The sequence below is a fragment of the Mya arenaria genome, chromosome 8, assembly GCF_026914265.1.
Source record: "Mya arenaria isolate MELC-2E11 chromosome 8, ASM2691426v1".
In the NCBI taxonomy this organism is placed as follows: domain Eukaryota; kingdom Metazoa; phylum Mollusca; class Bivalvia; order Myida; family Myidae; genus Mya; species Mya arenaria.
The window spans coordinates 50,050,314-50,067,014 of record NC_069129.1 but is presented as its reverse complement, the minus strand read 5'-3'; the positions used below and the strand labels follow the sequence as shown (position 1 = coordinate 50,067,014).

Here is a 16,701-nt window from a genome sequence, read left to right as displayed (position 1 = left end):
ATGACACACTTGAAAACGACCCGGCTCCACTGAAAAGCCGGTTGGAAGCATGGATAACAATATTTATGTTTACGAAAGGAATAGCGTCGCATTCTGTTTATTATAATGCAGAGCTGGGGTCTGTAACGTACTGAATATCTCTTTTGCACTATATTGATTAATTTATTGTGTGATCAAATGGAGCATGGTGAATTATACCAAGCGCTTTACAGAACACTTCCAACATGACTTAAATGCTAAATGAGTTTTCTTATTTTCTCACATTGTTGAGCTTCTTTTTCAGCATTAAGATCTCGGTCTTTTGGCCACACTCGGCAAATGAATAAAAATTACCAAACACTGATTAACACCTACTTTCATTTTTGTCAAAATGCATATATACCACCACCACCGCTACCACCGAAATACACATACCTCAATTCAACGGAAGTCCCGTCGGTACTGGAGGTATGCGTCGAGCAGGGATGCACGTCATGCATTTGAGCTTCTTACAACTTCATGGTACAACATACCACTGATTACAACTTAACTGTCTTGGACCCATATAAACAGACTCACCTTAAATGCATTAGGTGCTACGTCGTATATATTTGTACAGTAGAATGATGACAATAAACAACGCCACGAACAATTGTGTGACCAGCGCCATACTACATGCATGTACCATGCTTTGCGATTTTGGATGATCACCAAATGCTCATTCCACGAGCTTGTTTTAGACTAACGCTTACGTATACTAGTACACGGAATGCCTTCTTTTCTCAATGACTGTGATATTTTGTCTACTAAAGAGCCTCTTACATTGTAAACTTTCCAAAATAAAGAAACTAGTTGCCTGCCATATTGAACGACATACATCAGACCACGGTAGTTTGATGGGAATAAACTACTGCTTTGTTGCCATATGGCCTTAACAAAAATTTAGTGACATTTAAACTTTTTTTTTCTTCAGATTCATCAAGGGGTCACTCATACCAACTATCTAGCATAAAAATAGTTATGAATTACTGCAGTTTCACAATGTCAGAAATCTCAAAATGCCTATAAATCTGATCTAGGCGTTTCGAGATTTTCGGACATTGTTAAGGAAGTAGGAGTGACACCTTTGATAAATCTGAAGAAAGCATATTTATGATTAAATGTCACTAAAAATTAACAGGTCATATGATAACAACTTAGGGGTTCATTCCCATCAATCTACTGTGTATCAGATAATGTTCACGGCCAACACCAAACGTCTCTTTATGATATTTACGCCCTACTTGTATTTATTCAGAGCTCAGCTCAGTATACGTCGCGAAGTGGACATTGGGACTCCCTGTCATGGATAATACACATATTGTTTGCAGCCGATCAAGTCTTGATGAAGACCAGTGTTGTTGATCTAAAAACGGGTAGCCTTTCATTCTTAAAAAAAATAATGTCGGCGCTAGGGGCCAATTCATTTCTCGCGGCTTCCACAACTTTTCGGCCCCAAAATGCTTGTTTTGCTTATACTCCAGGAGCATTTGGGGGAGGGGGTATCTTTCTTTATTTATGAGTGTTTATGGAGGTCTGCCTGCGCCCATTTGCTGCATTATAGTTATCACGACCTAAGTATATGTTAGAGTTCATTTCGGCGATCTACAGGAAATGGAGCGGGCGGAGCGAGGCCGCGGGGCGACATTTTTTTGGTGAACGCACTAGCTCAATTAACGCACTTCAGTTAACCCACTAGCTCCTGCCTTTGTGTAGTCAAGTGGTATTTTGGCGCGAAAGTTCAACCACCTAGGCGTTTCATTAAATGAGTGTCGGGCGATGGTAAATTGTCGCGGCTTTGTGAATATTTTATAAAAGCAAATAAAATTGGTTGATGTTTTTAAAAAAAACTGGAAAAGCACCCAAACATGAACCTTTATAATACATTTCGTTTAAAAAAACAACACAATGTGGATATTTAGGTTATTAGACTAACCTAGGTATATCTGCTTAACAGAACTTTACTGGGATGACCGCGTTACGAATTTTATTCATAACAATCAATAAAAGATTGCACATTCTGAATTTGCTTGATTGGTTATATATTATGAAGAGCATATAAAAGGAAGAAACGTAAATCAGATTTGTATTTGAATATTGTCACAAAAATATTTTAATTATGCATCAATTATGAATAGATGGCAATACGATTTGATAGGTAATTACTCATCTATATCCAATTCGGGTACATGACGTAAGCTTCAATTAACTGCCTTTAGACAGCCGCGACGCCCTGTCAATCGTAGTAACTTCACGCATGCGCAGAGGACAGGGCGATCTATGAAAAATAGATGACTTTACCAAATCATGTAGATCGACAAAATTCTCTCCACGAACTTAAATGTTTGTATTCACCTTCAAATCTGCTTTACATGATGTGTAGCTACAGTAAATCCTCGATTGTCACTGGCCCACAAATATGTACGAACACCAAATTGTGTTTATATGCCATAAGTGACATGAGATAGAAGTGAATGGAATTTTAAGTCAAATCCAAATACATGTATTAAAATATCTAAATAAATAGAATGCGATATAATGAGGTCCGGGTGTTACAGCCTGGTTTTTGCGAATAGAGACGACTTACTTCTTTAGCGTGATATGTGTACAGCAACGAAACAAGGGGTACCACCTTTGAGGTTTTAATCAACCATGAGTTCATCATTTCTCAGTGATACCCTTTTAATGACGAACGCCAGGCAGGGGGGCTACTGGTATCATATTTTAACATCTTTCGGTATGACGTGACTGGAGTTTGAACCGAGACCTTCCGCATCCGACGCTCATTTACTTATACATACGATGCAGTGTCATTTCTTTGGCATTGAACAAGTGTATTTGACGCGGTCAAGCCATATTTCTGACAGCCATACAGGTTACGGCACACCGTCTTAAAATCCAATATAAGAAGTATACGTACTCGTTCACATAATAGCTTTACTATGACAGAACGCACCTGTATTTCTATTATGTTTCGGTATTTCTATTCTTTTCGGATTTTAAACGGACACATAATCGTATGCACTTCATTTAAATAAAAAATGCTGGGATGAATATCCTTCAGGAAAATTAAGGATTACGGCGATAACATGATTTCTTTATTCTAACTTTGCAGTTGTTTAATAATATGTCTTTTTCTGTATTTTAAGGGAGTTCTTTGGTGCCACTTGATCGCCCTTTTACGTCCATGAAGCTGTAAAAAGAAAATCATGTATACACCTTTCAACTTAACGGCACTACTAGTATAATCCACAGTGGTTTGATTTAATGAAATTGAATGCTATTATTGAAAATAATGGTTGGTTGAAGTACATGTTGGTGTTTGGTGTTTGGTGTTTGTTGTTTGGCGTCCAGATTACAAAATGTTGGGTACGTATTGAAATACCGTCGTTATTTTTTTGCACGATACTTACTGCATGCACGCTAAACTTGCATGTAAAGATCCGCCTACTGGTCAGTTTTCTTACATGATAATTAATGTATATTCGATAACACAATACTTCCTCTAATAAAGTACACCTAATATCTGTTAAATCCGGTGCAAAGAACTACATAAGTATTGATATTACTTAAGGATAATTTCTAAACATTGATATTAGTATAACATTGCCTTTTTGTTACTGTTAATTTTACAATCGGTTTAAACGCTCGAAGGTCGCATAACACAAATTTTAAGCGCGAACTATTGCCACTGAACATTTACAAGAAACATAATTCTTAATTTATTAAAATTTAAAGTTGATTATTTGATAATAAAAGAGCTTAAACAATATTCTGATGAAATGCGTGTATTCCGCCATGTTGGATTTGCTGAAAATTGTTGGCAAAGTGTAAAGATTTCACTTCACCTCTTCCCAATTTTTCAATTGTTTGCTTAGAATGTCACTGTGGCATCATTTCGAGACCCTGGAAAAATGAATACAATTGGATTTTGAATTAAAGTGATAATGCATAAGAGCTACAACTTTAAAATTAATGTAGTTGCATATGCCAATTCATTTTAATCGCATGATTATACATAATAATACTGATAAAAAGGTTTAAATTCTCCCGTATTGTTTACTTATAATAAAGGTAAACTCAAGCACCTGCTCATCTCGCTGAACGTTTCTGGATCTATATCGTTTGTTACGGTTACTTGCCCATCTTACAACAACTACAACAGCAATAAGGACAAGTAAAACTCCTGGTCCGATCAAAAATTCCACCATAAACATATTCGTCGACGGTTTGCTGTATTGGTATGCAGCAGGTTGGTGTGTTTCAATATGCCCATTTTTTGTAGATTTTCCATTCTGTTGTTTAAAAAAATGGAGAAAATCTGAAAAAATGATAATACTACTGGTTAAATTTTGCAAACTGTTGGGTTAAAAGCCGGAACCAATAAATAAATAAATTGTCGATACTTTTCAAGGTTGATAGTTATGAGTTATAAAGGTCCCCCATATATCTATTGTCCTACTAATTTGCAAAGAGGTAAACATTTATGATAGCGTTTAGATTATAGGCCCTTTATTCATGTTATTATTATATTCATTTTGAAATTAATTTTTGCGTTTTTCTGCCTGTTAGGTTCTTATAATATACTGAACTACTACACATTATTTTATAAATACATTCAAAGCGCTGTGCCCTACATATAACATACATGCGAGAAAGGGTAAGGATTAAATATAATTAAATGTATATTATCGAAACATTTTTTTCTGTTACATTATTCACGAACGCGTTCATATGCACGTTTTCTTAATGTCATTACACATACATTCATGTTATAATATATTATAGTTCTGTATGTGAACATGGAATAATAACTTACACTGACAATCGAATGCGATGTCTTCACTTATGCACTTGACGGGAATTCTGTATGTCGGACAAGCCATATCACATGGCTGGCACTCCGATGTTGCATCATCCCAGAACGAATCGATATCACATAACAAGGTAAAATCTGAGCACAATATATAAATTATGTCGTTTGTTTACAAATACATTATATAAATTTAAAACATTGTTTTAAAATGGATTAGAAATAAAGGAAATTTGATGAATCTTATACTTAAATACTTATGTGAAAAACTACAGAAACAAGCTCGGTAGCAAAATGTTTAAACATAAACACGGTTTAATGGCACTGGGTAAACGCCAAAAATGTCTGGTCAAAGACAGAGGAGCCATATGCGTGATACTCTGAACATACAGTGCTTATTGGGGCTATCGTTTGGATGAAATACAGACGTGGTACACCAAAATGAATCATTAAGGTGCCCATATAGGCATATACTTGAACTTATGCAATCAAAAATTGAGTGTGCTTTTTACATACTTAGGAAAGGCATGTGTGCGTTGTGTACAATGAAGTAAATTAAAGAAGTCATTGTTTATAAAATGTTTTTTTATTTAGATACTTAGTGTATTGATACTCTAAAGCCTGTAGACAAACACTTTTTCATTATGTAGATCGACGTTAGAGTTCTTAACCAAACTGATTTTTACAATACTTTTAAAATCATTACTTTCCAAATCGTTAACATGCGATAGCACAAAGAAAATGTTATATGTTTTACACTTGCAAACATGAACTTCAAAACAAATCAGCAAATGTTTCAAACGTTAAGATTTGTCAGGCCTTCCCTTAACACTTCTGTATGTCAGAAGCTTCTATAAACCTTACGTTTCTAGTTACCTTTTTGAAGAACTGTCATCAGTTTATCATGCTCAGTTGTAAACAGAACATGGTCAGCATCGGTTGCAACATCGAGCCATGGGTCAACGAAGCGAAAATCACCAACTTTGACCACTAGTGTTTTCTTTAATAGTTTCCGCGACAAAATAAAGGATACTGGTCCCATTAATGTAACGTCAGAACAAACGATAACCACGATTTCCGACATTTGCTGGCCATGTTGAGGGAACGTTTGGCGAACGTTTTTACCCATCAACGAGGTGCTCACAAATACGCTATTTTCAGTGGTATCATACTTTTGTAAGATACCAAGCAGCATGTCATCTGTTGAAGAATTCGTAGTGAAAGTAGCAATGTTCTCTACACTGTCCTGTTTAACGGCAGCAATGGTTATTATACTACCAGATGGAACCATGGCTACGATGGATAGCACAGTTTCTTTTTCCTCTGTGAAACTATCGGCCCAGCTTCTCGGAGAAAGCCATTGTACGAGCATTGAAACTGGCGTACCTGGTAAAACACAATTGTACAGTCGAGTGCACAAAGAAGTCGTTATCCGCTAAACACGACCGCGCGTTTCGTCTCCCCTTGATTGTCACGTTATTTTTTTTTTAAAGGTATAATTGATAAATAGGTTGATTCTCTGAAAATATGATGACATCAAATTCTGGAATTCTTAAATATCTCGAGAAATACTGAAATATTTCGGACTGAAAATATAGTGTTCAACGATCCATATACATGTATATTTATATATATTTTATGATTTAAAGTAACATAAAACACATTACGGTTAATTTACCTGAATGACCTCTCCAATCCAACATCAAAATTGATATTACAAATAAACCGTTTCGTATGAAAAACCTCATATTTAAGATAAAAAAAGTGAAAAATTAACCCTTTAACTCAACTCTTCCTTTGTTCAAACACTGTTTAAACGATATCAAGTACGTGTATGTCTTTTAACTCGTCTTGAGACTAAACAACTTTCAGTCACGGTTTATGTTTCAATGTCATTTATATTTAGAGTAATGCGTAATTAATATCTGATATGGTACATCGCATACTAGTTTACATGTATACGAGAAGTACATTCAAATAAGGCGCTATAGTTTAAGCATAACACATGCAACCATTACAGCATAATTAGTTAAGCAATCGTAACTACTTGCCGAAGCAACACTTACCAATACTGACACTGATCAGAATAGGGCATTGACATATAACAAGCTAAACTTGCGAATACCATACGCTTTAATGATAGAGTTCCATATTTCTTTCTGCCATTTGTCTCTCAAATGGCAAAAACCAAGAACATGTGCAGTCATGTTTTCAGTCAATAAACTGCACAAGTTACATCGCTCTGGATATGGGCGTGAAATTTAGGATTTTTACACATAGTGGACGAACTTTCAGGGTATATCAAATAGATATAAAATGGTCAAATTTTAACGTGTTCACTGCAAGAATGCAAATTGTTAGGAAATCATGAAAATAAATCCATACTACGGCAAAAAAGTGTAGGGTAGGGAGGAAAATCATATGGTCGGTCGGGTTAGTGCATGGAAACAAACATTATGTGTTTTACGCCCAATCGTTATGGTGCTAAGAATACTAAATTTAGTGTAATTGATAATTGGAAGGTTCAAGATTTATTTATAAAACACCCAAAAGGCCATACATAATATATATTGTGTTTTCAACCGATTCAATGCATACACATTTCAAAATTAGACAATAAACAACAAAATGACAAATAAACATATACAGCAACTGCCTAAGAAAGTCGAAATGTTTCATGATGCTATCTCTTATACATCTTTGTCAATTATTATATGTAGCTTAATTGACAAAATCGAAAACGTTAATGAATAAAACGAACATACAGACATACAATTCACATACAAATGTCGTCTTTGAACACCATAATTTTCACAAGCGTAAATAACGCTTAAGTTCACTTGCATGATAAGTTGACATTATCACGTGATGTTATCAATGTAACATTAAAAGGTCAAAACATCCATCTCGTTTGTATAAGTCCTGTTGGCCTAGTAGGTAAAACACCTAAAGAATTGCAAGATCATTTAGACACATTATTCGAATATTGTAATACATGGGGACTCAAAGTGAATACCACTAAAACTAAAATTATGGTTTTTCGTAAACGTGGTGGATTATTAGACACTGAGCGTTGGACCTATAATGGAAACGTTATCGATGTAGTAAATGATTTTAACTATCTTGGAACTGTTTTCAACTACACGGGTAATTTTGCACTTAATCAAGAACATTTAATTGGCAAAGCCCTTAAGGCTCTGAATGTTCTATTATGCAAATGTAAAGATTATGACATTAGTCCAAAAACGTTTTGCCAATTGTTTGACGCTTTTGTTTTGTCTGTTTTGAATTATGCTTGTGAAATTTGGGGAAATTCTAAATCAAAAGAAATAGAGAGAATACACTTAAAATTTTGCAAAAGACTACTGAAGGTTAGGCCAAATACATGTAATGCCTGTATCTATGGTGAACTAGGAAGATATCCGCTTTATATACATAGATATATGAGAATAATGAACTACTGGTTTAAAGTTGTTAAAACTGATAATATTATTTTAAAAACTGTATATGAGCAAGCTTTGTCAGATTGTAATAATGGTAAAAGAAATTGGGTATCAAATGTTAAGAATTTGTTAGACGCTCATGGTTTTTCTTATATATTTGACAATGTTGCCAATATAGATTGTAAAGTTTTTTTGTATGAATTTAAACGTAGACTTCTAGATATTTTTCAGCAAAATTGGCTCGGAACACTTAACAATAGTACAGTTTTAACTATATATAAAGAGATTAAACCTTCATTAGAATACGAAAAATACCTCGATATTTTACCAACAAATTTACGCTTGTACTTCTCCAGACTAAGGTTATCTGTATTTCCTCTGAGAATTCAGACTGGTAGATATGCCAGAAACCGAATACCTCGAGAGGAACGGTACTGTTTAACTTGCAATACTAACGATATTGAAGATGAATTTCATTTTATATGCATATGTCCATGTTATTCCGATGTTAGGAAGAAATATTTAAAACGTTGTTACTATATGCACCCTTCTGTATACAAATTTCTACGATTATTGAAATCAAATGATAGAAATGAATTAATTAAACTAGCTTTGTATATTAAATATGCTCTTGTTATTCGAAATAATTTGTTGAATGTTGAAAGATAAATATTAAGTTCAGCCTCCATTTTTTGTTACACATAGTAAATGATAGTATGTTGCTTTGTTACACATAATATGTTGTGTTATATAAAACAAAAACGTATTTACCATTACATGTTGTATATACACGTTGACATGTTTTATGAAAATATATTTGTTTATGTAGATGATGTACATTGTACAAGTCTAAATAAAAATGTCTGTCTGTCTGTCTGCCTAGTTGTGAAGGCGTCAGTTTTCTATATTTTCGTGACTTTACCGGCATGGATTCGCACCTCACTGAAACCAAAATGCTTTTTGATATTTTAATTGTATTTTTTCTGCAATTTCGAGATCATGGAGTTAAATTATGATAAAATAAGTGTTTTCAGATGCATTAACTGGAAAACTTTCTGTTGGTCCGAAACACGAGCTAATCCCATTAAATAGATTATAGATGCGTGATTCACAAACTGGATCCAACGTATTAAATGATTAATTGAAGCTGTTGATCCACAGTAAGAAAACGTTCATTATTGTAAACGCCTCTTGACACCGGCTTAAGCAGTAATTCATTTTCAAGAATCATTAAACCATGTCCGAAATATACTTGGATGGAGATTCTTCACAAAAATATCAAGCCTTACGACGATATTATGATTCCATTTTGTCACGTTGTCTCAGATTCTTTTTACCCAAGAGGCTGTAAAAAAAAAATACTTATTAACTTCACTGCTTTTTTCTCTTTTTAATCAAATATTTTGAACAAAGATTAATTTGTATCGAATAACTTCACAACGTATAAATCATAACATTAGGGTATTTTATCAGATCGCGTTTTTGATTTACTTTTATTAAGTGATTGTCACAGTTGGAGGATAATATGATATTGGAAAAAAAGTCATGAAGCAATTAGAACAATGGTACACAATGGTTTTCGGAGATGAAAAAACATCAACGAATGAATCGTTTGGGTAACTATAAAAGGCTAGGTTTGACTACTGCTAGGACGTATTAATCCATTTATACTCGTGTTAACCCATTTTATCATTTGCCACTACAATTTCGTTTTCAATAGTATATGTCATTATCATGTATTTCTTATGGTTGATGAAATTTGGTATTGCTCAACTGTACTTTGAACAAAAATTTTAGAACATCATCAATATAACTAAAAAGTTGGTATAGAGGATAAATGTTTATTTTAGTGGAAGATGTGCATTGTTTATCACCGAGTGAGCACCATAAGTAATATTTCACGCGTGGTATTGTCGCGAGTGTACTATTTACTTTTGATTTTCACGAGGTGATATGATATTTAGTAAGAAAACCGAGCGAAATTTCAACCAATGACTTCATTCCGGAAATGAAATTAAATGACGTCTGTGTATTTTATTCGCAGCATTTTTATGCATTTATGTTATTGACTTTTACAATTAAACGGGTAAGATATGAGAAAACAGTGAAATTGCAGTTCAGTGTAGGTAGCCCATCGTTATATTTTAATACACCATCGGAAAGCATGAAATCAATGCACATATCTTCTGACGAGGAGGTATTTGAGTCACTAACCTCTCTACTAAGTAAATTACGCACCTATTTGTATACTTTATCGATCAAAAATCGTATTTCATTTTTTAGACGCGAAATATTTTCAGTGAATATTAACAAGACACTTAACAATTTTAGATTGGCTGGTTATCGATAAAAGGGTAAATGATTATTTCCTGTAATAAGTGTATAAGTTGTAGCTTATTATATAAATATCAATAATAGTCAATTTTTGTACATACTAGTATAAATTAGTTATCAAATACATTCATTGATTGATAAGGATCATAATTGAATTGAAAATGCGCTATATTTATATACATATTTAGATATTGTTTTATTTACGTGGAAACTCGAATTATTAAACTTTATCGAGAAAATAAAGATGCATAGCATCAAGTCGGCGCGATAAAAGAGTCACCAAAAGTTTGTTTTTTTTATTTCAATGATAAATTGTCAAGTATACACATGTTCGAAAGACATTATTGTTGATAATACTGTAACACTTGTTTTTGTTTTTGTGAACACACTTTACTGTTATGAGTAAATTGAATGGGGATAAATATGGCTATATATTATGATGGAATATGTTACATGTTTTCCTTTTGAATGACATTTGCCATAAACAATCAATTAAACTCAATGTGATTTATTCAAATTTCCCTTTCTCGCTGCTCGTTTACCTCCCCCCCCCCCCCCCACTATGTTTGGCATTTAATCGTTCAACGTGGAACATATCAAACGCATTCTTATGCAATTCTTTTGAACTGGTCCCTAAGTTTAAGGTACATTTAGGACAACAAACAATATAGTCGGTGCCTGCCGACAAATAATAATAAAAGACAATGAAAGATACATCCGGGCCTGGCAGTCCGGCCGAAGTGTTTGCTAAGAAAAGACGCATTATATGACCCCGGCAACACCTGTTTTATTAAAAAAAACTCTTCTATAATTCAGATAATCAAACATACGCACCGCGTTTCCGCCGTTTCGCTTTCATTGTTTGGCGATTGGTCTGATTGTTGCGACTTCTGCACCATTTCAATATTCTGGCAAATTGAAAAACAAATGGTTCTTAAATTGATGTGATAAATGCAGCATAAGCTATTTCTTTATAATCATTATAGTTGCATATTCGTATTCTAATGATTCTTGATATTGATAAAATACATAAATTGTCACGTATTCTTCACTTATTATAAAAATAAACTCAAGCACCTGCTCCCCTCGAAGAGGTCTTATAGCGATTGTACACCATGTAATAAAACGCCTCAGTCTCTCCAGGTTTTTGAAAGCCAATATTGCTACAACAGCAACAACAACAACAGCAACCACAACCGCTATTAGGACAAGTATAAATACAACTACTGAAATCGTCAACAATTTGCTGTCTTGGTATACAAAAGACTGTTTTGTTTCATTCTGCTCATTTTTTGTTGATGTTTCTTTCTGTTGTTGTTGTTTCACAAAATGCAGAAAATCTGAAACAAAGATAAAACACTAGTATGGTATTCAATTGATTTAACCTGCGTTCGGTCTAAAGACAGAATCAATAAATTAAAATTCAGTAATTTTGTTCTCAGGTAAACAGCTATGATTTGTAATGGCCCGCAATTTTCCTATTTTCTATTGATTTGCAAATAGATAAGCATTTATAATAGTGTTTGATTATTAGTGTACTTTTTATCATACTTTATAAATTAAATTTTGCGTTCAAATCCTTGTTTTGCTCTTATATAAATTAACTTCTTCCTGTACATGTATATTTTTTCCAAAGCGCTATGTCCGTAATGGCGTATGGTGTATGCCCGGAAAACTATGCTCCAATGCATTAATCATGAATGCGATATTTACTTTATGCTATTCAGCATCAATTCATGTAGGAATCGAGGGTTTTCTAGAAAGTAAAAATGCAATTAATAACTTACACTGACATTCGAATGCGATGTCTTCACTTATGCACTTATGACTTCTGTATTTCGGACAAACCATATCACAATGGTGGCACTCTTGTGTTGTATCATCCCAGAACAAATTGATATCACATGCCAGGGTAAAATCTGAGCACAATATATAAAATATGTCGTTTGTTAACAAATATATTTTAAACAGACGTGGTACAAAATAGGAATCGTTTAGGTGCCTATATACTTGGAACTTTAGCAAACAACAATCGAGTGTGTCAGTTGTAACCAAGCCCCCCCCCCCCCCCATGTCCGGGGAATAGCGGGGACTTTGACTTTCGGTCCAGCCAACTCCGGGTAAAATCTTCGCACTGCGGGGACGAACTGATTGTAAAATCCCCGCCAAATGCCCCCGCACCCCAGGGACAGTAGGTAAGGCCCATTCCCCGCTATATTTTGCGCGGAGACAAAACCACCGCATACGCCCGGCCCTGCGGGGCCACCTGGAAGGTAAAAACACGGCCCATTTCCCCGGCTATCCCCGGTATACCCCCGGACCTGGGGGGCGTGGTTACAATTAACTGGTGCATTAAAATACATTACTTTCCAAATCATTGACATATGATTTACACTTGTAAACATGAACTTCAAAACAAATCAGCAAATGTTTCCAACGTTAAGATGTTTCAGGCATTCACTTACCACTTCTGTATGTCGGAAGCTTCTATAAACCTTACGTTTCTAGTTACCTTTTTGAAGTACCTTCATCAGTTTATCATGCTCACTTGCAAACAGAACATGGTCGGCATCGGTTGCAACATCAAGCCAAGGATCAACGGAACGAAAATCACCAACTTTGACCACTAGTGTTTTCTTTAATGTTTCCGTCGACAATATAGAGGAAACTGGTCCCATTAAAGTTACGTCCGAACAAACGATAACCACGATTTCCGCCATCTGTTGGCCATGTTGAGGGAACGTTTCATGAACGTTTTTTCGCATCAACGAGGTGTTCACAAATATACTATTTTCAGTGGTATCATACTCGTGTAAGATACCAAGAAGCATGTCATCTGCTGAAGAATTTGTAGTGAAGGTAGCAATGTTCTCTATGCTGTCATGTTTAACGGCAGCAATGGTTATTATACTGCCAAATGGAACCATGGCTACGACGGATAACACCGTGTCTTTTTCCTCTGTGAAACTATCGGCCCAGCTTCTCGGAGAAAGCCATTGTACAAGCATTGAAACTGGCGTACCTGGCAAAACACAATTGTACATATACAGTGGAGTGCAAAAATTATTAGTAATCTGCTAAATATGAAAACGCGTTTCGTCTCCCTTTGATTGTCACGTTTAACATTTATAGACAAACATGTTCTTCAGCAGGATATAAATAGCTAGATTCCTTGAAAACATGATGATGTCAAATTATTGGAAAACGTCTTGTTTGTAAGTGTCAGTATACAGTACTTGTAAGGGATCCCCTTTTCGCCCGGAAATGGAGGTTTTTCTTAAATAAACTTGACCTTTGATCATAAGGATATAATGAAAATACATGCACTCTAAATTAACACGACAAATTTGAATTTAATCAACATTAATGCATATATATATATATATAATGTTTAACGTAGTTTCTGATGATTTAAAAGTAAAAAATAACATGGTTTATATACCTGATGCACCTCTCCGTTGCAACATTAAAATAACTAACAAAACTAAAGCGTATCTGGATAAAATTCCCATACTGATTATCAAAGTTGTATTTAAAACTAGATTTTTTTTTTAAAGTTATAATAATATGATTTTAAATATGTCTATGTCGTTTCACTCCTTTCTATGCTAATTAACTTCACTTGTAAACTATACTGTATGGATCACATTTCTTATCTCTGTAACAGTATCAATTACATCTAGATGGATCTAATTTTAAGAATATAAGTATTTTCCATGACCGAGAGTGTATGATTATAAGTATCTTCTATGGCCGAGAGTGTAAGATAGGTTCATCCCAACCCGAGCGTAGGGTGTTTTGCGGAAACGAGGTTTCCGTGGAACACCCTGCATGAGGGTTGGGATGAACCTATCTTAATACCTGAGCGGCAATGGTAGATGTCTTTTCTTCCACCTCAGTTAAACAAAATAAAGTTAAAAAGTATTTTAGCTGGAACTCTTGAATTCGTAATGAAAATAATTCGAGTATAGCTATGTGATAATTTATGGTTGTCATGGATATGCGCGCAGTGATTCAATTATGTAAATAGTCAAATCTTTATTTAAATAGTTTTGAGGAGAGTACAGCATTATTTCTTGAATGCAGCGTGAAAGCCTTTTTTGAACCATTTGAAGCGAGAAATAATTTATTTGTATTTTAAATATTGCCACACAACAAGTTGTCAATGATACTACAGGCGACGACCTCAAAAAGAAGGATACTTGTGTGATGACAATAACATAGGAGTTCCATACGGGTACTTGTTTTATCTTTGCGCGTGGGCAAGATAAGAATTCCCAGCATGGCCATGTTTTTGGATCTACTTATCTGAGGTGGGAGAAATAAAGATATATTAATAAATATGTATATATGTATGTATCGGTATTAAAATAATTTGTGTCATTTTCACCCCCCTCCCCCCCCACGAAAAAAGGAGATAAAAATAAAATAAAAATGACTAACACTAGAAAATAAAGAAAAAGATATAATTAGCAAAGCTCGGGCTCTGTGTGAATAAAGAATTTAGTGTATATAAAGACCAGTGGACCATTCAGGGTCGAGCATGCTTTTCCCTGAAGGGATCTGTTGGTGTTTGTTTCACGTCGCACGTTACACTAAATCTGACATCATAATATAAATAGCGTCGTTGTTACCTCTCCAGTCATCTTTGTAACCGTTATGGAGCATGCATACTAGTGTTTTTCCTGGTCCTACTACAGATGTCTGAATAATTCTCGAAAATATAACAGGGGCAAGTTCATGTGTGGTATTCAATATTGTTCTTAATTGGATATACATGTATAATTAATATGGCGTATCGGATTGCATGGTTCAAATAACCGGCGACCAATACAGTGAATGAAGTTAATAATGTGTGCATGACCATAACATTGCCTAAAATTGCACATTAAATACTACCCAAAGATTTGGTGTTAGAGGGTGCGCACTTTGGGACTACAATTAAAAAATGACGTCCTTTTCACAAAGACAACGAACAATACATGGCTTTCATGATTTAATTAGAGCTTAAGGTAGTTCAAAACGAAACAAAAATCCAACAAAATTATTCCATCCTTTTTTATTCTGACTGGTCGCCGGTCAGACGCAGTGGTTATTTCCCTATGCAAGTAAAAGTATTGTGCTTGAAGTTAGTAAATTAAGTTATATCGAACATGAGCCATGGTGCAAAGGGTACAAGTATATCGCTTACAGTAGCGTAAGGCTCAGTTTAATAGGCAAAAATTAGACGAGTACGCACCTAATCTCAAACTTAATTGTATGGAACATCTTCAACATATTGATTAAAGAGACGCTTATTTCTATCATTTACTAGAACGTTTAAACTTATGTTTATCTTCATTCGAATGAAGGGAAAAATATATATATTCACATTTAAACCTATCCTGCCGCGTATTTGATGTATTGTAACATATTAGAATATGTACGTGTTTATTTCACGTGTAAACGGAGCGACCTGAGGCGACGTATTGAAGCCAGTTACAAGACTCGCCGAGTTACCGGCCATTCAGCGTGTCCGAGTTAGCTCGGTATGGATGGAAGGCAGAAAATTCGCGGCAAAGTAAGTAATGCAAGAAATTGTCGTTTTATATAGACTCCATCTTCTTAAGGCGATCGAATTGTTGGGCTGAAGGTCAGTTGACCTGTGACTTTATTAGGTGGAAAGTCATGTATCCTGTCTATTGTCCAAATACTCCATTTTCTTATTTTCCAGAATGTTACTAGTTTTAAGTTAATATGCCAGATCGAGTTACATTTATTTAAATGCATCGGTGATCGTCATTTACACACACAGGGGCCAGAAACAAATCATTTTTGTTTATTTAAGCCTATATATATATATATATATATATACAAATAGGCTTAAATAAACAAAATTAATTTGTTTCTGGCCCCTGTGATTTACACAGAGCTAAAGTGAATGATTATGATCCTGTTGCCGACGACAATGACGACAATGACGACGACGATGATGATGATGATGATGTGTAGCCCGTATCTCTGGTGTTTGATCGGACCAATAAGTCGAAAATACTTTATACTAAACCCAAGCGCCTGCCTGAAACTTTACCTTGGTTTGCAAGCGTTCGTAGA

At 34.8% G+C, this 16,701-nt stretch overlaps 2 protein-coding genes across 5 annotated transcripts; both read right to left on the bottom strand.

Annotated features, from left to right (window-relative positions):
• Window positions 1-3,124: 3,124 nt before the first annotated feature.
• Window positions 3,125-6,731, bottom strand: LOC128242428 (uncharacterized). Of its 2 annotated transcripts, XM_052959576.1 has the most exons (6): window positions 6,510-6,731; window positions 5,708-6,217; window positions 4,838-4,972; window positions 4,107-4,339; window positions 3,867-3,924; window positions 3,125-3,211 (listed from the first exon to the last, which is right to left on the bottom strand). In XM_052959576.1, the coding sequence occupies exons 1-5, from the start codon at window positions 6,577-6,579 to the stop codon at window positions 3,901-3,903; spliced, it is 972 nt and encodes a 323-aa protein (XP_052815536.1). In that variant the 5' UTR covers window positions 6,580-6,731; the 3' UTR covers window positions 3,125-3,211; window positions 3,867-3,900. The 2 variants fall into 2 exon arrangements, with proteins under 2 accessions (XP_052815536.1, XP_052815535.1); XM_052959575.1 differs by lacking the exon at window positions 3,125-3,211 and having other exon boundaries at window positions 3,728-3,924.
• A 659-nt stretch (window positions 6,732-7,390) lies between these two features.
• LOC128242426 (uncharacterized) lies at window positions 7,391-14,205 on the bottom strand. 3 transcript variants are annotated; one of them, XM_052959572.1, is made up of 7 exons: window positions 14,051-14,205; window positions 13,121-13,630; window positions 12,396-12,527; window positions 11,686-11,948; window positions 11,443-11,516; window positions 9,564-9,619; window positions 7,391-9,216 (listed from the first exon to the last, which is right to left on the bottom strand). In XM_052959572.1, exons 1-6 carry the CDS (start codon window positions 14,118-14,120, stop codon window positions 9,571-9,573), a joined length of 1,098 nt encoding a protein of 365 aa, XP_052815532.1. In that variant the 5' UTR covers window positions 14,121-14,205; the 3' UTR covers window positions 7,391-9,216; window positions 9,564-9,570. The 3 variants fall into 3 exon arrangements, with proteins under 3 accessions (XP_052815532.1, XP_052815533.1, XP_052815534.1); XM_052959573.1 differs by lacking the exon at window positions 9,564-9,619; XM_052959574.1 differs by lacking the exon at window positions 9,564-9,619 and having other exon boundaries at window positions 7,391-7,777.
• Between the last annotated feature and the right edge of the window lie 2,496 nt (window positions 14,206-16,701).

What these genes read in the sequence shown, in the direction of transcription:
- LOC128242426 (XM_052959572.1), bottom strand. Translation starts at nt 14,120, where the DNA reads ATGGGAATTTTATCCAGATACGCTTTAGTTTTGTTAGTTATTTTAATG. An exon ending in GCAACGGAGAGGTGCATCAG is followed by an intron (nt 13,631 to 14,050) that starts GTATATAAACCA and finishes GTGTTTTGCCAG; the next exon opens with GTACGCCAGTTTCAATGCTT. An exon ending in GACCTCTTCGAGGGGAGCAG is followed by an intron (nt 11,517 to 11,685) that starts GTGCTTGAGTTT and finishes TCAATTTGCCAG; the next exon opens with AATATTGAAATGGTGCAGAA.
- LOC128242428 (XM_052959576.1), bottom strand. Translation starts at nt 6,579, where the DNA reads ATGAGGTTTTTCATACGAAACGGTTTATTTGTAATATCAATTTTGATG. An exon ending in GGATTGGAGAGGTCATTCAG is followed by an intron (nt 6,218 to 6,509) that starts GTAAATTAACCG and finishes GTGTTTTACCAG; the next exon opens with GTACGCCAGTTTCAATGCTC. An exon ending in GATGACAGTTCTTCAAAAAG is followed by an intron (nt 4,973 to 5,707) that starts GTAACTAGAAAC and finishes TATTGTGCTCAG; the next exon opens with ATTTTACCTTGTTATGTGAT.